We start from the raw sequence: 22,871 nt of genomic DNA, 5'->3' as shown, positions 1-22,871 counted from the left end.
CCGGGCGCCGAGGCCTGGCGTGACGGGTGCCCCGCCGTTTCCTGCAGCCCCCTAAGGAGTTCAAGGTGTGGAAGAGCAACGCCGTGCCCCCGCCGGAGACCTACAGCCCGCCCGAGAAGAAGCCCCCGCCGCCCCCTGCCCTCGACATGGCCATAAAGTGGTCCAACATCTACGAGGACAACGGCGAGGACGCGCCCCGGCAGGCCGGCAAAGCCAAGTTTCTGCCGGATGAGGAGCAGGAGCCGCTGGAATCGGGTGAGGAGCACCGGCGTGTGTGTGTGTGTGTGTGTGTTTCAAATTCGTGAGCGCAGGGAGGCGAAGCGGGTGGGTGGTGGGTCCGTGCGTGCAGCCCTGCCCGCCCCCCGCCCGGGGGAAGCTCCGCCGGCCTCTGCTGCCCCCCGCGAGCAGCTGCAGGGCCCCGCGGCCTCAGCCCGTGGTTCCCTGAATCAAGCGGGAGTCTCCAGCAACCGCTCTGCTCCCCTTCCACTGGCGTTAGCGGAAGCAGGGAACGATTAGAGTCTGTAGAACTGCAGTTGTATGAAGTAACAGCTTTGGTCATGGTGCCGTTAAAACAGAACGTGGTACGAGAGGTTCTTTAAGCACTGCTGTCTCGACCCTAGGTGTAGATGTAAGTCAGATTATTTTTATCATGTGTGCAAAACCTGGGGACCAAGAAAGGAATTAAATTAAATGTCCATGTGACAGATTACTGAACAAATTATTTACTATTCTCTTCACTTTTAATCATGGTACAAGCTGTAATAGTAATCTAGGAAGTAAAGAAATATTTGACAGTTGAGAATTTTTTTTTTTTAATTGCTGGAGAAAGAGAACAGCCAGTAACAACCAAGAGGAAAAAAAAGCAGAAGAAATTCTGGGCTTTCAGGACACACAATAATGTTTTGGTTCACCAGTAAAGTTGTCAGCGAACCTTTCCAAAAGGAAGGGGTTTTTTTGCTGTCTTGCTCCTTTTTCTATTCTGAGTGTTCCTTCCGCTGTGACAGTTTTTCTCTCCATCTTACTCCATTTGTTCTGTATGCTTCCCCCCCCCTCGCCCCCCCTTCGTTTCTATTAGTCACTCTTCATCCAAAGACTAAAAAAATAAACTGTTTAATTGACCTTGACATTACTTCCGGCTTCTAAAATGTCATCTTCTAGATTTTTGTCTTATCCAAATAACATATTTTTTCAGAACAGGTACTGTACAGTATCATAACAAGGCCTCTTCTTAGTCATCCTCCATGGTCATTCCTATTCTGTCCCCATATTGTCCACATTTCAAAAATGTTGATGTTGTTGGTTAATACTACTGTCTTTTTACCAGGCATCTCAGATGCGGCTAAGTCAGTTGTTCTGAGATGAGGATGGTGTTTAAGACAGATACTGGCTTTGCTGACTTTGACTAACTCTGTCTTTTGTTTAAAGATGGTGAAAAAGATGATGAACCAGCTTCTGCTAAGAAACGTAAACTAGACTCTGGGGAGCAGACAAAGAAGAAGAAGTTATAAAGCAGGGCATGCTGGATTTAGCCATAATGAGGATTTCAATGAACTTGGATTCCTCTGCTGGAATGGGAAACAAATACATGTTTACTGAATTTCTCTCTCCTCTTGGGTAGGGAATTTTATTTCTGTAGTATGCTTGCCTTTTGGAAAGCACAAAATTAAGTGGACAGTGTCGTGATAGAAACTCATCTACTGAACAAAATTTAAACCTGTTTATTTAAAAGAGGGGTTTAGAAGAGGGATTCATTTTAATGGATACTTGTGCTCATGCAGGTTACAGGGCTTCATGGTATTTTGTTTATCAAGAGACCTAGTAACATGAGCTTATCTGGACTGACTTTTTCATGGTGTCAAAACCTTTTATAAAGGAGTATATACTAAAGATTCTTTAAGTACTGTCCTGTGATATGTTTGCATAATGTTGTTTTGAAATGTATGTAAAGACTGCAAATAGGTCACTGGAATAAAACTACATTTGAAAACATCTGCAGTATAAATATTGCATTGCATGCTTGGTGAATAGGAGGGATGAATTCTGTACCCATATGCATTTCAGTGATGTATTTCTTATGACACAACAGATTCCTCAGGGTTTTGTTTGTAATAAATATACTACTGCAAACTGAAGAAACATGGACCTAGTAATGGAGTTTAATTTTTGATGTTATGTGATCTGCATCAGTGAATCATGAGACTACTGATGCAGGAAGAATGAAGAATTTAATGTATTTTTCCTAAAATTGATTATAGATTCTAGATATTTATGTGGAAAAAATATGACAAAGCTGTGATGGAGTCTTCACTGCCAAATTGTATTATTTCAGTTCAAACAGTTGGTCATCAGTGCTAGTCAGTGTATGCTGCATTCGTGGTATGCATGGATTTTGGGGTCTGTATATGAAAAAGTATCAGCAAAACTGGGTTGGAGGGAGGGTTGGTCTAGGTTGATTTTCAAATAAAGCTTCTGTGTCAGGAAATCTGCAGTGAGATTAGGCCTACTAATGAAATTTTATGTAATTAAACAATGTAATCATTCATAATTTTTATTTTCCTTCTGTCTTGGACTAGCTTTAGTTTGACAGAACAAGTTCCGCATGCATATGTGCTAATATGATGTTAATATTTTTAAAGTGATTTTTGAAACGATTCCTTTGAACCTCGCTATACAGAAAAATTTATTCATTTTTAGTGAGTACTTGAATTTAGCAACAAGTTACACAATTCTAGCCTTGGCAGTGTGATAATGCCTTCTCTGGATCCTTCTCTACCTGCAGATTCCCCAGCTGCTCTTTGCCAGTTTCACAGCCTGCCAGGCCAAATCTGGGATATATTCCACCCCTTCTTGTGCTGCTAGTCTGGAAAAGATTTGAAAAATGGTACTTGTACACAGCTGAGGGTTCCCTGTGCCCCAGCTCTCCTAGCACAAACTCAAATATCTGACACTGTCGTAGCAAGCTCCAAGATGAGGGACAGTGTCGCAGGCAAAGCTTATGAAGTGCCAGATCTGTGTAGTTTCTCAGAATCTCAGGTTGCCATGGCTGAGCTGGAGCAGGGACTCAGCTAGCAGGCAGCGGAGCTGAGCTGGCTGCCAGGATGCAAGGGGAAGCCTCCCACACCCTTAATGACAGCCCTGCTGAGTTCCAGCTGGGATGAAGACCCCTTTGCAGCAGTCAAATACGACTGCTTGTTGAAACAGAGCTTCATCTAGGTGGACAGCCAGTGTAGCATGACAGTTCAGGAATTGTGTGTATCTGCATTTTTTTGAGTTGAGAGACTATAAGTGCCCATACTTCGCTTTGTGTAGAATACTAATGTAAATTCTCCTTCATTCTAGCAATAGTGTGTGAAACTTCGACTAAAAATTACCGTCTAATGCAGACCAGTTCTCACAGGAATAGTTGTCTCCATGTAGGTAGAACAGCCTTACATCATCCACTTCTGGATGTGGGTTGTCACAAGCTACTTGGGTAGCTGGTCTCTAGGTCCTGGTTATCTGAGATCAAATGGTTTCTGTGAGCTTTGTAAGCAAAGAAATGAAGAATGTTTTTCCTGAACGTGAGTCTCTGAATTAAAAGGCTCACTCTAATCTGCTTTTTTTCTGTACCTGCTGTCCCAATGTTGCTAGGTTGAAGGTGCTAATCTTCAGAGAATGTGGTATAAGAAAAGACTGCTTATGCTCCTTTTTTTTTAACAGGAGAGTCTTTATACTTTAGCTGGCATAGAGAGCTGAGGGTAGGGAATAGCAGCAACCTCCTGTTCAGATACGAAAATCAGATGTTTGGTCAGTTTTCCAAAGGTTCATTTTGTGTCCAGGCAGCGAGTTGCAGATTATAGTATGTCTAGCAAGATGATTTTTGAGAAATCTGCCTCTGCTATCATATATGTACAGAATTTATTCTAGGGTTATGTGGGATGAATGGTACCTTTCTTGAAATGTGAAGGATTTGACATGAAGTACACAGTTTAGTGGACTGCCTAATTCTCAAGTCTTACAATAGTTCTGTTAGCTACTGAAGTGCTCCTGGAAGAGCATTACAGCTGAAGGTTAATGTCACCAGCTCTGGAAATAGGATGCATTCCCACGACCGCCGTGACCAAGGAGGCTTTTGTCCTTATATTGTTTGCTCTGCTATTCTACCAGGTAGCTCAGGAAGTTACCATGCTAATCATTCCTTTTGTTTTGAGATCATATGATATACGTGGTATCCAGTTGTCTTAAAGTTAACACCATCTGATACTCAGTTTCCAAGGAGAAAACCAGCATGGCTAATCTGGGAGAAGAATGATTAATTGTATTATTTACAGGTTGAGGAAATCTTCATTGTAAGCAGTGATCATGGCAGCTTCCCTATTCAGGAGAAATGGCAAAAGCAACTATGCTTCTTTTTCTTAAGACAGACATCTGAAACAAGGCTGCTGGAGCCTGTCTGAAGCTGAGTTATCTGGGTGGACTGGTTCTGCTGCGGGAAGTTTTTTTGGGGGAGATGCTTCAGTGCATCATCTTCAGAAGATGATGAGAGAAATGCTCGTGCTGCAGCTTCTGAAGCAACACAGAAGATTTCTTGCCATACAGGGTATACAAAAAAGCCCAGAGCAGGGAGGGGACTGACCTTTCTGAGTTCAGAGATAAGAGTGTGTGCCTTTTATTGTAAGTAAATGAGATTGCATAAAAGAAATGTTAAGCTTGTATGATCAGTGACTTTTAATGCAAAACATCAGCACAGAACTCCTCACAGTGGAAAAATAATGCTAGAGTCCTAACTCTGTTGAGAAAAGGCTGGAAAGGCACAAAATGTTTCCAGTGATCAGCTTTAATAGTATGGTACTTACTAAGCAGTACTTTCTTCCATGGGGTTAAAAAGCACAGGTACTTACAGCTGGTACAAAGAAGCCATTTGAAAATTACTGTACTGAGTTAGATAGAATGTAGCTACTAGCCAGGAGAGGAAGAAAAGGAGAGAAAGCCCACTGATTTTGTCAAGGATCTGTAAGATCTTATTCAGACACCATGAAAGGCTTCTAAGAAAAATGGGTACTAGGCTAAATTATAAATGCTCATTTGGAGTTGTGCTTCTAGATCAAGATCAATGATAACACATCCATAGCATTCATAGCTATGAAGCTGTAAAACAACCAGCCGTCATTCAAGTTCCTCAGTAAGTCACTAGAGAGAGCATTACCAGGGAAGATGTGGTCATGATAAGCCTTGCAATTATAGGAGTGCATCCAATGATCCCCAAAAGGGGATTCAAGTCTTCTCTTTTTTGCATGATTAGAAGTGACACAGATAGACAAACCGAGAAAAAGTGGTAATAATGCAGGGCTTAAAGGAAGCAGATCAGGTAAGTGAAGAAATGAGCAGTAAGATTTTCTCATTTGTTTTGAAAGTAGAAGAAGCTGGAACAAGAAACAGACTTTTAGGTTTTATTTGGGTTTGGACGGCTAATAATGAAAAATTGGCTACTCTGTGCATCAGGATCTGTGAAATGCGTGAGCGAACACTTACTAAACTTAAACTGATAGCTCAGATGTTCAAAAAATCTCTTAACTAGAGAACAGTTTATCCTGGATTGTCTTTCAAGAGAAGATGGTGACAGCGAACATACACCCCCGCCAACAAACAGGAAACATTGGCTCTGAAAATTAGCCCTTAACTCATCATTGCACTGTTTTTATGATGAATCAAGTGTGATTATGATCATTATGTGTAACAGGGAATAAAAGGCAATATAAAATGCATACAAGTTTGAGAATATTCTCTTATAAAAACAGTGGCTGGAAGGCAAGTGATTTGCGATGAACACATTGCATTGCCTTCAGATGCTGGCACAATAGCAGCTACATTGCTTTGGTTTCCAAGAAAGGCAGGATGATATGGAAAAGAATAATTTACATCAGTATAGAAGTACAGCCATTGAGGATAATGACTTTCATGTCAGGCAGAGCTTCCTTCCAGAAATGCTAATGGAGAGGTTGTTGCAAGGCACCCCTCCCTTGGTCTGATATTCTATGTGACAGCTTGATGCACACTAATGCTATTAAAGAACTGATTCATTTACAAATGGTTTGTGATAACCCAGGGAAATTTAGTGTGTTCCACAAAGAATAATTTGTTATGAACGTGGAATCGGCGCAGAAGGAGGATTTTTATTAACAGAGAGAAACAGAAGCTGTGTAGTGGCTGGCTGACTCTGGTGACTGGAAGCTCACTTGCCCATTTGCTAATCTTGCAAAATCATGGCAGAACTTGGATGAAAAGATGTAATGATTTCAGTCACCAGCAGGATACAATTTGAATTTTCTTTTCAGGCTTGAAAGGCTCCTGTGACTCTGTCTTAGCTTGCTGATTGTTTTCCAACCCCCTTTGACTACTGGTCACAGATGTTTGTGCTTTTGCTTTGGGTGTGGGTTTGATGTGTGAACAATGCAGGACTGTCTTAAAAGCATGGAAGCTGGTTACATCTTAAGTGTGCGTTCTTCAAGGATCAATGGTTGTACCAGTTGAAAGGGACCCCTGGCAATGGCTACAGCTGCGCAGCATTTCCATTTTGGGAAAAAAAAATGTTTAAGGAGATCCACACTTACTCATAGAAAAATCTGAAAGGCTGGCTTCCAAACAGCTGGGAAAATCCCAGCACCATCAGGCCTGGGCACAAGTGTGGTTGTAGCAGTGCCCTACGGAGGTGAGTTTGTTGACAGGCTAGTTGCTCTAGCAGCAGCAGAGCACAAATGACTGCTGAGGCATGCTCAAGAGGAGATGTCAACTCTTCTCCCTATAATTGCCAGGAGGGCAAACATAGAGGAAAAAAGTTCTCAAAAAGATCAGCATGGAATGGGTTTGGAAAACCCTTGAGAAAACGGAGGAGCCTTGCTAAGAAATCTGATTGCATTACTGCCAAAGGCGTTTTCTGGATGCATTGACTAAAGTTTAAAGAATGATGCAACAAGAGGCATTGATTAGCTAGGTGGTCTGCAGCTGTCTCAAAATGTCAAGACTGAGATAAAAGCAGGGTTTCTGTAGAGTAAAATATTGGCAAAATACAGAAAACTGCTGAGAGAAATAGTGCTTTCATTGCACAGGTGGGACATGGGAATCTGAGGGAATGATTCTGTTCCTGAGACAAACTTCAGTATCAGGGGACTGCTTTCTAAAAGCTTCTAAGTCATATAATTAGGAACCAAGAAATAATGAGAATAACCGAGGGACAGAGATTCCGGTGAGCTAGTTCTTCATGTGTAGAGTATCACAGACCAAAGGGAGCAACGTCCTCTTCAGAGAAGTCCACAGAATTTGGGTCACTGATAGAAATGTGCAAAGATCAGTTGGACCTTGAAGGCTTAGTCACACTGGAGATTGGAATGGGTTTGTGCTGCTGGTTCTTTTGAACTCTTTTCTTCAGGGCACTTCTGAAAAAAGCAGGAATTTTCAGGGAAGCCAGGACCTGTGGAGCTGGATTGACAGAAGAATGCAATGAATTCAATGAATGGAGATAAGCATTTTTGGTCCTTATCAAATAATTTTATCAGTACTCTTCATTTAGAAGATGAAGTGCTCTTCATCTTTAGAATGCTTTCGTCTTGGTAGCTTCAAAAGATAAATCACATCTTTGCTGTAGCTGTGAGCGAGAAATGAGGACTCTGTGTTTTACTGTTTTCTAACAAGATGAACTTATTCTTTGGAGCAAACGCTGATTTCCCATCCCTTTGCTTAACTTCTCCCACCATCTGTTTCTTGCTGTAGATAGACTGATATGAAAATTAATACAGGATTAGTACAGGGTAACCCCAGGAAGGTTTAATGGGGAGTTAAACTAACTCGAACTAACTCAACCAAACAACCCCCCCCACAGCAGCAGGCTCCCAGCAAAAGTAATTGGGCAGCCTTTCTGTTAGCAAGGAGATCATGGTCGAGTTTTGTTAAACAAGTGACTTCTCTGACATAGGGTGGTAAGGGATGCCTTGAGGAACCAGACCAGGTAATGTAAGAGACTAATTTCACTTCTTTCATAGGACGGATCACAACTTAAAGACCTAAAGAGGGGTTTTACAAAACATGTTTCTCTGTTAGGCTTCTGGTCTAGAAAAAGTGTCACTTTCTATTGTAATTAGAAGATGCTTAAAAGAAATGCACAAATCCCTTCCTTAGGACTGATAAAATTGTATTTTGTGAGACTAAGATCTTATATATTGTCTGAAATGTTTCAAAGAGTTGTATTATTTAATGGAGTTATAAGGTTGGCAATGGCAAAGGCTTGTTTGAAAACATACTGTTTTAACAGATAGGAATACTGATTTTTATACAAGATCTAAGGTTTGGCTTACCATTAGTGACTTGTTCTCACAGGAAACTTTGTACACACCTCTTAGTTAGCTGTAAATAAGCTGTATCTCTCTGACAGTTTAAATAAGCTATGTCGCCATGATCTTTCACACAGCAATGAAATACTGCTTACATGTTACAAACTTAAATTTTTCCCAGTATCAATATAAAGCAACACATAGACATAAGACAGTTATATGCTATAGAATTATTACATTGTTGTGACATTAATAGATCCATTGCATTATTTCCCCACAGAAGCATAACTGACTCCTAAAGCTGGCAATATGAAAATAAGAATCCATGTCATTAAGTGATTCCAGTGCTGATAAAACAGGGAAACTTACCTGATATAGACTGTATATATGTAAATTCAGTGCTCCTTGAATGCTCAAGAGCCAGCGGCAAATAAATTTTGGTCTGACCTTGTAAGGATCCCAGGCATGTATCATCCCCACCCTCCTGATGGGTATCCCCTATTTCCCTGCCTTTTCTCAGCTTTCTTGGGATAGCTGTTGAGTTGGTAAAGTATCACGTAGCTCAGTATAGTATCATGTAGCTGGCAGGAAGATGCATTGCTGCATTGGCAAAATCATCCAACAGACAACTGGGCAAATGAAGCTCTGCAATAATTTAGCTCTTATAGTCTACATTTGCTGGCTTTTCAGCTGTGCTACTCCAGTAGAGGGTGCTTTTGTTAACTGCTGGCGTAATGCCTGTTTCAATTTGCAGTACTGCTTTCAATTATAGACCTTGATTTTCTTCTAATTTTCTTTCTAATATGTGATAAGGTCTCTCTTGAAACAGTATGCATCTATTTTGGTTGCTTTCTTGATATCTTGCTCTAGATTTTCTCACTACTTACAAAGGGGTTTTAAACAGCTTTTGCACTGTAGATTTCACATAATGTCTGAATGCTGTCTGGGGAGAGTTACTGAAATCTTTTCTCTTTGAAAAATAATTCTTACATTGATCGATCACAATGAAAATATTATTTGGCAAACACAATTTTAGTCAAGTGTGTTTGCCTGCAACAAAGCAGTGAAAAACAGTATGAAAATAATGAATGGTTAAATGTCACACTAAACTGTTTCAGCCAAACTAATTATTGAGTTTCAACTTTTCTGATTTAGTAGAAAAAAACCCAAGAACAAGGGTTTTACCATCTTGTGAGTGAAAGAGTAATGGTTGGTTTAAATTTAAGAACACTCAAAGAGAAAGTGAGGAAGAACTGGCTTTGAGAAGTTGCATTTATCTAATTTCACATATACTCATAAGCTTCCTTCATAGAAGGTTACAAAAATAAGGCTGGAATGCACCTTCCCCAAGGTGACCCAGGCCACTGGCTGCCCCAGGCCAGCTGGCTGGCCCCACATCTTTCCTAGCAGATCTCTCAGCTTTAAATGCTTGAAGGGAAGGCAGAAATGCAATGAGCACTGCCAGCCCTTCTTCCAGTGTCAGCAACTTAGTGCATTAACAAATCAGTAGAAATCAGCGAAATCATGCAGTTGAACTAAAGAGTTTATCACTTTTTTTCTCCATTTTAGGGAAGCATATAACTCTTTCGAGCAGCTTTATGGTTTGTAGTTTTGTGTTCATCCAGAGCAAGGACTCCTGTGCAAGCATGGGTGTAAATGTCTCAGTGTGACGTGTTCAGAGTTATAAAATGTGATTCATCTCAGGTTGTGCCTTGGTTCTTTGGTTGTGGTGTAGCTAAGGGAAAAAACATTTTATGACAGTTAAAAAAATTCTAAGATAAATGACAGAATTACAGCAAAGGACATGATTTCTGAGGGCAGTTTGTCTGGTCATAGAACCTGCTCTGGTGCACTGTAAGTTTCTTTGGAGCAGACTTCTGCTGAGGATTGTGTTGCTGCTGTACTGGGGTAACTCCAGACAGGATTTAACAGTCAGGCCCTGAAGTTCACTCAGAAGTTAAATTAGCCCTTTAAACAAACTTTTTGCTCAAAACTCTTCAGGAGGAACAAAACGAAACCATTATACTTGAGAGAAGAAATGGGAAACCTAGAGATGGAACTGAGCCACTGTATGTGTTTAGGCTTTTAATTGAAAGAGCTCATTTAATTTTTCACAGGATTTTGGCAACATACGAAGCTGAAAATTAATGGTCTTGTTCACTGTGGAAATACCTATAGTGATTTGCTTAAGGGGCAAATGTTGCCAGGGACTAAATATGTCCCACGGTAGGTGGAAACTTCATGTGATGCCGACTTTGTCTGCAGCGAAACAGTAATGCTGGGGGCTGCACAGCTGTCTTCATTGATTGCTCTGAAATTCAGAATTTAGTAAGTAATCTGAAGGGGCTTAAATGAAGCAGTCATTTTATGCTGGTAATATTTTGCAGACCCTGATTTTTGTTCTTCCTTCTCATTCTGCAAAAGCCCCATAGATTTTAAAAGCATTCTGCAAAAATAACTTGAAAAACTATCCCATTTAGTAACAACTCTTCCTGGGAAGCTCTGCAGGATTTTCCATCAGAGGTGTGTTTATATCCCCGACTGTGCATACACACTTAAGAACCAAAAAAAAAAGTTTGGGAAATTAGCTCTCCCGGTACTTGGGAAATAATCTATTTCAGAAGATGAACATTTGTTTGTTTTTCTTAATTATATTACATATGGCTTTTGTTTATTAAATAAGTAGCTCTTCTGTTTTTATAAGAATAAGCAGATTTACTGACTCTCCTGGTTAATGCTATAGGGTTGTTGAGAAGCTATATGTGATATAACCAGTTCTATTTCTGATATCATGCTAAAGGATGCTCTTTAATCTCTGGCTACATTTACATTAGTAAGTCATTTGGCACAATAGGAGAGTGCCTGTAATGTGAACTAGTCTGCTGTGAGTAGCTCTGCTTTGCTCCCACAGGCTCAATGCCCAGCAGCAGTCCAAGTGTTCAGTGCACTCCTGGAGTGCATCTTCTGGTTTGAGTTTCATCTGAAAGGAATCCCGCTGGTGCGCTCTAAAACCAAAGCAGAGTCTGCTGGGCTGATAGGGAGAGTCACTTCAAAAGCAGCTTCCTGATCCAAACCAAAATACTTCTGCAGTCACACCCTGCCTGTGCGAGGAGCAGTGCAGGCGCAGAGCCCGAGTCTCTCTGGGACACACATTCACGCCCAAAATACGCCTTGCTGGAAAACCTTGTATTCAAGGTTTGTGCTCTTGGTAGAATGCCAATACTGCCTTTGAAACTTAGCTTTTTCCTCACCTTAGATTTGTTTTTTTCTCTATTAACTGCTTCACATATTAAGTGCAAGGGGTGATAGAAAATGAGAGTGAGAGGAAATTGGAGCACTGATCATTGCTTGTCTGTTCCCAGACCATTTCTCCTTAGAGATGCTGTGTTCATTCCTGGAAGAATCTATATGTGTATATGAAATGCAGCTATGTATGAATCCCACTATAGGCAATAAAAAATCTGTTGTATATGAAGCTAATCACACACATGAGTTTACACTGCCAGGGGCCACAGTGCCGAGCCTCTGATTCTTGCTAGGGGCTGAAGCCTTGCTGTTCACCTAGCAGTAGAACAAGGAAAGTGGTTTGTATTTTTTAACTCCTAGAAAGAATGGATCCCTTTCCCCTCCCTATGCTTTCCTCTCAGGAAGACTTAGCTAGCATCTGAATTTAGCAAGTTTACAAAAGCATTTTTTCATTTCAATATAGTTGTCTTAAAAGATTAATTTCTCCCTGAGGACATTTGGACAAGGTGGAGAGAGAGATTGATCTTTTCCAGATGCTCTTTGCTGACAGGCAAAGAAAAAATCCTTCTGCTTCAGGTTAACATTTATGACTGTATTTTAAAAATATATATATTTTGTATGCAAATCTGACAGGGACAGTGCAAGCCAGTCAAGTCAACAAGCATCTTACAAGTGCATAGATTTGCATTGTCATAGCTGCATTAATGAGATGGGGCTTGCCCCTGCCGACTGGGCTTTGGAGCTTCCCTCTCTGTATCTCCTATGGACAAGCAGAGGAGATGGATGTATTTTTCAGACAGAAACACGGAGGCCGCATTCAGCATGCTCTGCAGTGCTTGCTGAATCAGACACATAAAAATACATCATTCACCTTTGCTTTTATGCTTTGGGTACATTTCCTAATGGGATTCTTAAACATTGCACACTAAGTGCTGGCAAAACTTGTCACTGTGAACAACATGTTTTTTGACTTCAGGCTTCTGGGAAGTACTCTGAATTAGAGAAGCAGGGAGAGCTGATGCCTTATATGTTATCTGAGAAGAGAGCCAGTCGGAGAGAGTGATTATGTGTTCACACTCTGCTCACGATACACTCTGTCTCGCTTCCCTGCAGAGCAGGAGCAGTACTCCCGTGTTGGCAGCTGCAGTCACTACTGCTTTTGCCTCTGCACAAGAAATTGATACTTACTCTGATACTGGCTCTCTTGCCTGGCAGTAGTCTCTAATGACTACAATGTGAGGACTTCTTAACAGGGTGAAAGCTGAGCGTCAACCAGTTCTGTAGGACACCCTGATATCTGGGAAGAGCACATTCTTCTTCGGTTGATGCTGATCTCTAAGGCAACAGCAGCCGTGGTGCTGAGCATGGGAAGTAACGGGGCTCGCCTGTCAGCGGCAAAGGAAATGCCTCCGTGGGAAGTGGTCCTTCCTAACATCCATCCGTAACCACTGTTGTCCTTCTCAAATGATGTGTGGAACCAGAAACACTACTGGAGACCAGGATGCTTTTGTGAGTCCCAAGCTGGTTTTCACTGAGTGGGCAGAGGAGGTGGGGGCAGTCACTGGGGCCAACCGTGCGTGTCACCTGCTTGTGCACACTGAATCCTGGAGAGACAGGTTTCTGTCAAAATGATCAGGAAACCTGTTGCCATTCAGAGGTTGCTGACTGTTAAAACTGTTTTAATTAACTGGCCGTCAGAAAGACTGATAAAAACCTTTTAGCTAAGTAGAGAGGGCTCTGTTCCTGTGTGTGGCAAGGCTCAGGGCTCTGGGAGTGCTACAAGCAAAGCCCTTCCAAGGCCAAAGAAAGAGCTGAGTGAGGATGGTAATGGATGTGAGGTCTAGAGATGGTAAAGTCCCACTTCGGGAAATTAATCTTCTATGGAGCTGTGTCATGTCACTTGTCCCAAAACTTGTCCCGAGGTAAGCTCAGCTGTGACACAGTAAGTGATAAGGGGAGAGAAGGAGGTGAAACTAGGAGCATCGTTCTCTGGGGTTGTTCAGGTAAAGCAGGTAAATACGTAAGGGTCTTTGTTAAGCCCATTTGCTGTTTAGAAGGAAAAAAAAATGCTGGCTTGGATTATTAATTTATTTATTGTGTTTCAGAAGCAGGCAAAGTAGAGGGGGAAGATGACTAAATTTTTTGCAGTGTTTTTCTATTAGAGCAGGATGTTGGTAGGAAGGGGCAGGGCTGGGTAAGAAAAAGGAACATTACAGGTTTTGTCCATAAAGAAGCAAAACATGCTGTGCAAAAGAGGGCATTGAATCCTAGGACAAGGTGTTAATGATATCTAGATGTTAAAGCTCTGAGACTTTATACTGTAGTTCACAAAGCATCAGCTTTCCTACATTGGTAGTGTTGCTGAAGTGACCTGTCAGTTTTGGGGTTGTTTGTAGAGCAATGCAAGAGGGCAGTCTTTGCTGTTTGCTTAGGGTTCTTTTTTTCCCTAAGTACTTTGTACTAAACATGTATGAAAATCTGAAGAAACACATTGGGTGGGGTGCGTGGTGCCCCCAAGGTCTTCCTTTCACAGCCTGCAAGCTTTGACCCGACAATCGTTTCCCAGACAGGGTCCTGCCTGTCACATAAGTGCGCAATGTGTCAGCTCAGAAAGGCTGGAAGCTTGTAACAGGGTCTTAGCACATAATTTAGCCTGTGATACCTGATGAACTATATGCATGATTAGAACGTGCTATGTGGGGATGTGTCTTCCAAAGGTATGGTAAAATTAGCAGCTTTACAGTTTGACCTGATTTTTCTTTGTTGCTGGTTGTAAAGATAGAAACCACTACGTGGTTAAAATCTGTTTTGTTGTGTTCGGCTGAGTTTTATTTTGAGAAGGGGAGGGATAATTTTAGTTCTTCAGAACTAAAAATTGGATCAAAATCCTGGCAACTCTTCAAGATAAATGAACAACCTTGCAATAAAGGGGTTTCTGTCACCTTGGAAACACAGTTTGAAAAAGACATTTAAGTAATTTTAGTTTCAGACTTCCCTCTGCCCTTGTCCCTCCCATGCAAATTCTGTTTTTACACCCAGTATATCCGGTTTAGCTGTGGTTTTTTTCTGTATAGACAACAGGGGAATTGGTCAGACAAAAGTGGAAGAACACTGAAATGACCTTGCACATGATGTTTCAGAGCAGGAGCCAGTGTTTGGAAACACAACAAAGTTAAACCCATCCAAAAATAGATTTTAAAAAATCAGCCATTTTAGGCCTTGCATCTCAATGTAAAAAACCCCAAAAGTTTAACTTAATACTTGTTTTTTACAGACTGTTGATTCTTTTTATTCTGGAGAGGAATATGGCCTTTAGGAAACAAATTTTAGCAATGAGAAGGAAGATGGGGGGGAAAAACAAGTAAAAATCTACTTTGAAAAATTGATGTAATCTAGTAAATATACATGGCCTTTCAGAATCCCTGTCATTGTGATCTCTGTCTGAAATTTGTTGCATTACAGTGCTGTGGATCTTTGTTGTGGACGTTGCACAGATCATGTCATGGCATGGCTGGAAACTCGAGTCATTAGAAAAGAGATTAGAATAAAGTAGTGCTTCTACCCACTAAAGAATGTAAATATTTTGAATATTTTCAATAGTTCATACTTCTCAATAACAGATCTCACCTGAAGAGTGCCCTTACTGAGGGCCCACTAGAGAAAGCACAGAAGCCTTTGTAGCCTTTCCCATCTACTTGAAATCAGCTGAGTTACGTGGACTTTCCACTCCCACTCAGAAAATATTTCAAAGTGAAAAGTGAATCGATTTTGAATTATTTTAAAGATTAAATGGCATTTAAATGTATATTTTATTGCCCAGGTAATATTCCTGGAAACTTAGGGGAACCCATGCAGGACTGGTTGACAGTCCCTGTGCTAGCATCGGGTGTTACTCTGCCTGTTGGGCTGCTACCAGCTGTATGGTTTGTTAAGCTGGGCAGGAAAAGTTGCCACCTAGGACCATGTGTCACAGTCTGAGCAGCACAGAAAACTATCAAGACATTACACTAATACATCATGTGAGACATGGCTAGATAGAATAGCTGACTAACATTTGGGTTAAATATGTGGAAATGCTTCCTAACCACATGACTGATTAGACTGTTGGGATAATAATAGGACCATGTAACTTGAAATATTTAAAATGAGATTGGCCTGAATATGAGCAAATGAGATGTGTGATTAAGGGAGCCCAAATGAGATTATAAAACTATTTTTTCACATTGGTTTTCTTGGATTCTGTTGTGTCTCCCAGGAATGACTGAATGTTGTGAAGGGAATCAATAATTAAAAGAAGTTTGACCATGCCACCTTCCCGTCAGCTGCTGTGCTTTTGTCATTCCTTGTTATCACAGGAGTGAGTGAGTGTTGGGAGCAAGCTGTCAGCAGATGTTAGGCAACAACCCTGACAAGTTTGCAAATGAGGGACTTTCCCTGATGGAGCCAGTGGGATCAAGTACTAGTCTTCTTGTTGCATTGTTCTTTACAAGTCAAGAAAGCTCATCAGGTCAAAACATGTGCTCCATAGTGGCTGGCCTAAGCAGGAAAGTTTTCTTCTCTGGTGAAACACAGTTTTATTCTGTTTTACTTGATAGGTACACTCCAGGAGATGCAAAAAAACTCCAGGGTTCACCTGTGTAGCTATACGAGAATGCTTTTCTAGTTTTCAGCCACTGTACTGAGGCAGTGTTGTTCAGATTCTGCAAACAAGCTAAGTATGAGCACGCTAATGCATGCACAGACTTCATTAACATAGCTTCTTACTATTAACTTCTCTGATTGCTCCCTTTGACGCACACACAATGGAGAGAAAGAAGAGAATATTTCCCATATGAAATTCCACAGATCTCTCAGCAGCCTGAGGTGATATGCTGGATTTCTCTGGCTTTTTTTTCATTTTTTTGGCTTTGTAACACACAATATGACTATCATGTAATGATCATGTATGCACACATATAAAGTTATTTGACTAATAAAGTTATTTACCTTACATAAAAGAGAAAAACAGACTAGATCCTTTCAATGTGTGAAACTCATTGACATGTTTTGCCCACAGAAACATCTATTGCTTAAAATTTAAGACTGTAAGAACACATCTTTAAGGCTTCCTTGTGATCAGCTTAAGTACTTTGAGCACAGCACACTACATACAGTTCTTAAAGGATCAGTCTTTCAATTTAAGGACCTTTCCACTTTTTTTTTAAATACTGCCTTTCCTTTTACAGCATTTAGAAGTCCTGTATACTTTGCTCTGACTGGAAACTCAAGAGTTTTGAGGCTGAATATTGAAAACAAAAAAATTGCTATTTCTAACAATAGAAGTGGAAGAAATGAATTTTAGAAAAGTAGATTCTCCTAAGAACATGTTCATTCTGGCATTTGGCTGACTGTTAATAGGCAATCAGAAGCCATTCAAGATATTCTTCTTACAATGTTTAAGTTTTGCAGGATTCTTAATACATAAATTTTTCATATGCAGCAGGTTTTAGGAGCCTGTGCACAATGGGATTTATGGTGGATGTACTTTGCAACATCTCTGGGACACTGTTGTGTGGCTGGCAGACCTTGGCTCTGCTAAGGGTCTGTCAGTCAGTATAGCACTCCCGTACATCATTGACAGGGACCGCTACAGGACACAGCTCAAAAACCTTACAACTCTAGCTAGTTAGGGGATGAGATTCACAAATGTTACATTTAATCTAAGTTTGGATTAATACCCAAATAGCGTGAGAGCCTGAATGATGGTGGAGACTTTGTGAAGGCACGAGGCCAAGAAGACAGACAGGTGGATATGGGTGAGAGCTCTGCTTCTTCCCTGCCTTCCTGAGACAGAAATGGCAGGACCACAAATGTGGTCCTGGCCTAAAGAGATAGGACAAAATAGACAGAGAAATGCTTATTTAGTGATTTCAGTTCCTTCATAGACAGTCTCCTGGTGCTTTGAGCATAAACTTGAATCTATTTTTCTTTTGCTTGAAAATACTACACTCTGTGTTTGCTTTCACTTCAACCAAGGTGGAGTGTCGCTGATCTGCCAGTTTTGTCTCCATGTTAGGAGAAAGTAATGGTGATGATAGTCATGATACAGACTATTTTTACTGTATGTGTAATGCTTTGGCTTCTTTGTATCCAAAATACTTTGGTATTTTTAGCATATCTTCAGTGAGACTGGCATCCTACCATAGCACTGGCATGCTGGAAGTTTGCAGTCAGAGGTGGTAATGACAGCCCTGAAGTTCAATAACATGTTCTGAAAAGCTCATGGGGTTGTTAGGTTGCATTCTTTAAAAAGACAAATACCAATTTAAAAAAATACTAAAGAACACGAAATACTGTCTTATTTCTGTTTAAACAAAGCACAGAAGGCAGAGCCATGAACACTCCTGCTGCTTAACTTAGCTGATAGCTATGAATAGAAGTATTTCCATCATACTGCTCATTTGAATCTAGGTTAACCATACATGGTTCTCAAAATCCTCTCCTGTTTGATTTTAATTACAGCATAACAGGACAAGTAGACCAGGCCACTGGGAGCAATGGGCTCAGCACTTCACAGACAGCCAGGGCAGCTGCCATCCTGATGCTACAAGTCACATCGCCAGAGCCCAGGAAGCCAATGCCACAGGCATCAGGGAGGAACAGATAGTGGCTTCTCAGATGTCCCTTACCTCTTTATGAGAAGGCACCAAGTTTGGTTGGCCATGGCCAAGCAACAGCAATGGAGGTGTGGTGCACTGGGTATAAGATCTCGACAGTTGATGCTTCTTAAAGCAGTTTTGGAATAAGGAGGTTTCCGGCAAGGACGTGCTGTAGAAGGGAGTCAGTGGTCTGAGTCAAACACTTGACTACTCTTGGAGTCTCTAAAATTTGCTTTTAAAAAGTATAACCCCAAGTGCGGATGGTTCCAGAGACCAGGTAGCAGATGGTGGAGCCATTTGGGTAATGAACACCTTCAGCTTTGTCCAGCCTGTTGTCTAGCAACCTCCTCAGATTTAGAATATAAATGGTTTATTCTCCCATTGTTTTGTCTTCCTAAGAAGATAACCAGCTGTATTCTGGACCCTCTGGGCCTCTGGGGTGCCTCGGCTGGCCAGTTCAAAATAGGGTCTGCGGGTAACAAAGGTACGGATGACTGTAATGGTGTCTGCATCTGAGAGAGATCGGTTGTTTGGCAGGCTGGGGATAATGCACACGGCTATTAGCTGCCTGATAGGGTTTCATGGGACTCTTATTTCAGGCCATTTCGATGTCAGGAAGGCAGACGCTTTCAATAAAAAGAGTGCTCATAGATTTTATTGGGCCATTCAAATGCTTCCAGTTCCCAGCTGTCATCAGCTCCGCTTTAGTCATATAGTTGTCACTTTATCTGCCTGTCTTCGACAGGTCTTGGGAGAAGAAAGATACCGATTTGCTAAGCTTTAATGAAAAGGAGACTCACTCACGTTTCCAGACGCTTTTAATTTTACTCATATGAATGAATCACACTGAAATAAAATGAAGTATATCTTTACACAGTTACATCCTAAATTAATATATAACTTTTATTTCAGGTACAGGAGCAGGTCTTAGATGCTCTGAGGGATTAATTTTTCCAAAATCAGAGCAGTTCAAAACCAGTCCCTGAGTTTATACAGAAATGAAAGCCTGTGTACTTAGGAAAGCACAGCTTCTTCACGTATCTGCTGAGGCAGAGCTGACCTTTGAAACTGTCAGCAAGGCTGTAAAGGTTATTTTTCAGTCTTTTATTAGGAACTATTTATCTGCCTAACTTCATCATTCAGCTAGATCAGAGCCCAAATGTGGCCACCTATGCATCAGCTTCTTCATCGGGGATATCCTTCTCATTTTCCAACTTAAATTTGACTTTTTACTTGTGCAGTCATTTACAATGCTCATGCCATCAGTTCAGAAAAATTAAGTAATTGGTGAAATCTCAGTCTGTTAATGAAAAAAGCTTTTTAAAACATTTCTCTTTGTACCTTCAGAAGAATACTGCTTTCTATTTGTTTAAGGTCACACTGTTTAACCGGTCCTAAATATTTGCCAGTCTCTTAATAAGAAGCCTCTTCAAGCCAATGCAAGGTCTAGTCCCATCCTCTTGAAGGAGCTTTTACTTTTTGTAGAAGGCTGAGTAAAAGATTCACATTCAGCACTGTGTGCTTTACAGCTCCTGAACAAAACAGGCTGAGCTGAAAACAAAAGCTCAGCTTTGACTCTTGCTCCACTGGCTGAAGTTAGTTCCAGCCAGATCCTTAATGTTATTTTATCTGCACGGTTGGAGTTTTTTTTTGTGTGTGTGATCAATGCCAACTCTGTTGGGCAAATACAGGATGCATAGGGATTTAAAAAAATCCAGCTGCCAACAAGAAAAAGTGCTTTGTAACCACAGTTTGGAATGGAAACAATTTTCTAAGATACAGATCAAACTGTGTTTATAGACTCCACTATTGGCAGCTTTTCACCAAGCTATTTCCTGTGTGCCTATTGCATAGAGGAATTATCTAAATGCTTAAACTAACATTTAAAACCATATAGATAATGAAAAAAATACTGTGTGAAGCAGGACAGAAAACACAATGATGTTGAAGTTTCTTTTGCTTCCATAGCTAATACTCATGGGAGAAGGAAGTACTGTGCACCAAACGTCAGTACGCCAGTTCTTTGCAGGAGCTGGTCCTTACTCTGGCTAGTAACTTCTTTCTACTAATATTGTTTTAATTGCTAAAAGGAAATGTCCAAGTAACAAAAATTTCTGAAAATACCACTTGAATAAGAAGAACTTGTTAAAAGTTACATACAGTTACTTTAAATGCAGTGAGTTGTTGCTCATTAGGGAACTGATTCAGATTAATCAATCTAAGGCACAGGCAGACAGGAGGAATCTGATTTACCATTAGAACAGGTAGGAAATCTGCATGTGTGAAGATGACAGTCAAGGCAGATGTGGACTTCTTTTGTTTGCTCAATTTGAAATGGTTGCAACAACTTTTTCTTGCAGAAAAAGCCCAGAGTTCATCTGCTACCTGGTTTGAATCTTTTCACTGTTTTTTAATGGGTCAGAGCCTCTCTTCCAGACTTCACATGCATTCGTTCCCTTCACTTCAGGCATGGATTTGCTGGTGGCACAGCTAACCTCCTGATAGCATCAGTAAGGTCAGTGCAGTGGAGTTGTGGTGCCCATGCAGAATTTTACCAGGGATTTTGTCACTGATGTTCTGCTTAGCTCAACTTCATTCCTTCTGTCCAAGCCATGTCTCAGCTAGGGAGGATGGCAGCTGTGGTACAAGGAAAGGTTTAGAGTTCGGAGAGTAATTTTAGGTTGGATGGGACCTCTGGAGGTCTGCTGGTCAGCCCCAATGCAGAGCAGGAGCTGCACAGGTGAGCTTGGCCAGGGCCAGCCAAGTTTTCAGTGTCTACAGGATGGAGTTCCTACAGCTTTTCAGGGCAACCTGTTTCAGCACCTGAGTATGAGATGATAAAAAAAATGCCATCAAATATGTTTATACCCTTCTTTGACTGTATCCTTACAGATCAGGACCACAGTTCTGGAAGGTATAGTAAAAGGTTTAATTTTACATACTGTTTCCAGCCTGGAAGTCAAAGTTTTTGTTGGGAATGAGATAAGATCAGGTTAGAGGGGGTGGCATTGGGCTTTTCCATTACTTGGGCCCACAGATAATGAAGAAAATGTAATTGTGAATTAATCTGCTGGAGACAGATACATTAATTGTGCACAGTGAGTGCACTGTCAGAAAAGCACTGATAGATTTGGTTTTATGCGTTTCTTGCATGCTACTCTGCCAGAGATGCTGGCAAAATGTTCCTAACCCAGGGCGTGGGCACTGGGATGTGGCTGTCAGAGGGGCAGGGTCTGACCCCCGCAGGGACAGAGGCCAGGCAGACCCCTTGGGACTCGCAGTTCCTCACCTGTGCAGCAGTGAGCACTGGCACTGTCCCAGCCACCACCATCTTGTCTGTGATTTTTCCCAACCAGAGGTATTCTGGAATGATTTTATGTCTTGCTCTGAAACTTGCACACAGATCTTTCCCAATATGTTTATTTAAAGGAATGTAAATGGTTTCAAAAGACAGGATGACAAAATGGCATTTCAAGTTGTTGCAATGTGACATATGATAACTATGGTGAGATTTTAGATAAAGAGAAATCATAACTACTCTGTAATGTTTTTTTTTTTTAGATTGTAGAAATACAGGTATTACTGGGTTAACTACTGTTGGTGTCTCACCCATAAAGATTCAAAATTTTAATCTCACTTTGTTCTTCAGGAAGATTTAGTTTCAAATGATGATATTATTACATGCACACACACATCCCCAATCTAGTAAGTGAGGGTGTGATGTTCATGGGCTGCAGTTGTTTTCTCCAGAGCCGAACAAGCACTTTCTCTGGTCCAGTGTTTGGGGGTTTGTTACACACGGAGGCAGTGGAGTGGCAGGAACCCTGCCTGCTCCCTGCTGCCTTCCGCGGGGAGGTGGCATCCAACCCACCGGCAACGGGGCAGGGGTGGCGATGGCTCTGCTGCCTTCACCCACCACCTGATGGGTGTGTTGCAAATCGTTTGTAAGAAATGTCATATAAAAAGCTGCAAACTATATTCCCGAAGCTGTTTATAATGAAATGAAACGCAGATCTAGATCCACGTAGACGTTAACCAATGAGAGCTGTCTCAGAACTTTATCTGGGTAAAAAATCAATGACGTGCCATTTCCCAAGATGGGTTTCCAAGGGCTGTGCGCTTGCTAATGGAGCTAATGCATGAGGTAGCTGAGCAACACATACACCAACCCCAAATTTTTGCCCTCTTCAGCAGCCTCAATACGTTATTTGCTCTGTCCTAATGCCGTTTGACTTCTACCTGTGTGACATTTTGGCTGCAATACTAACGGCTGCCAACAACACCAAGGGCAACTTCATCCCCGCTTCGCGGGCGCTGCTCTGCTGAGGAGCGTGCAAGGGCTTTTCGAGAGAGCGAGGGGCTTTCCCCGCTGCCGGGACTGCGGCTAAACTGCCTAACACCTGCCGGGGGCAGGAACTGCCACCTGCACGGCCTGAGCCCGCAGGGGAGCTGGAAGCTTGGAGCTTACAGATTTGTTTCTTTGGGGGGGGGAAATAATAGCATCAAGGGAAACGAAGTATTTCAAATATGCTGTGATTCTTTGGCAAGAAATGCCAGACGCAGACGACACCCCGGGCTGCGGCGAGAAACGCTCCGAGTACAACTCGGGGTGCTGCCGGGAGCCCGAGCCCGAGCAGGACGGGCCCCCGGGCCGGGCCGGCCGCCCCCCCTGCGGCAGCCCCGG

The 22,871-nt window shown here is 41.6% G+C and overlaps 1 protein-coding gene across 1 annotated transcript; it reads left to right on the top strand.

The window, feature by feature from the left end:
- Positions 1-23: 23 nt before the first annotated feature.
- C8H1orf52 (chromosome 8 C1orf52 homolog) lies at positions 24-1,988 on the top strand (the record flags this gene model as incomplete). Its single annotated transcript, XM_026853916.1, has 2 exons — positions 24-255; positions 1,426-1,988. Coding segments are annotated over 2 exons (315 nt in total), but the record flags the coding sequence as incomplete, so codon positions are not given.
- Between the last annotated feature and the right edge of the window lie 20,883 nt (positions 1,989-22,871).

The sequence above is a fragment of the Athene cunicularia genome, assembly GCF_003259725.1.
Source record: "Athene cunicularia isolate RWA chromosome 8 unlocalized genomic scaffold, athCun1 chr8_part1, whole genome shotgun sequence".
In the NCBI taxonomy this organism is placed as follows: Eukaryota; Metazoa; Chordata; class Aves; order Strigiformes; family Strigidae; genus Athene; species Athene cunicularia.
Note: the sequence above shows the minus strand (reverse complement) of the source record. Positions and strands in the feature narration are given on the sequence as shown.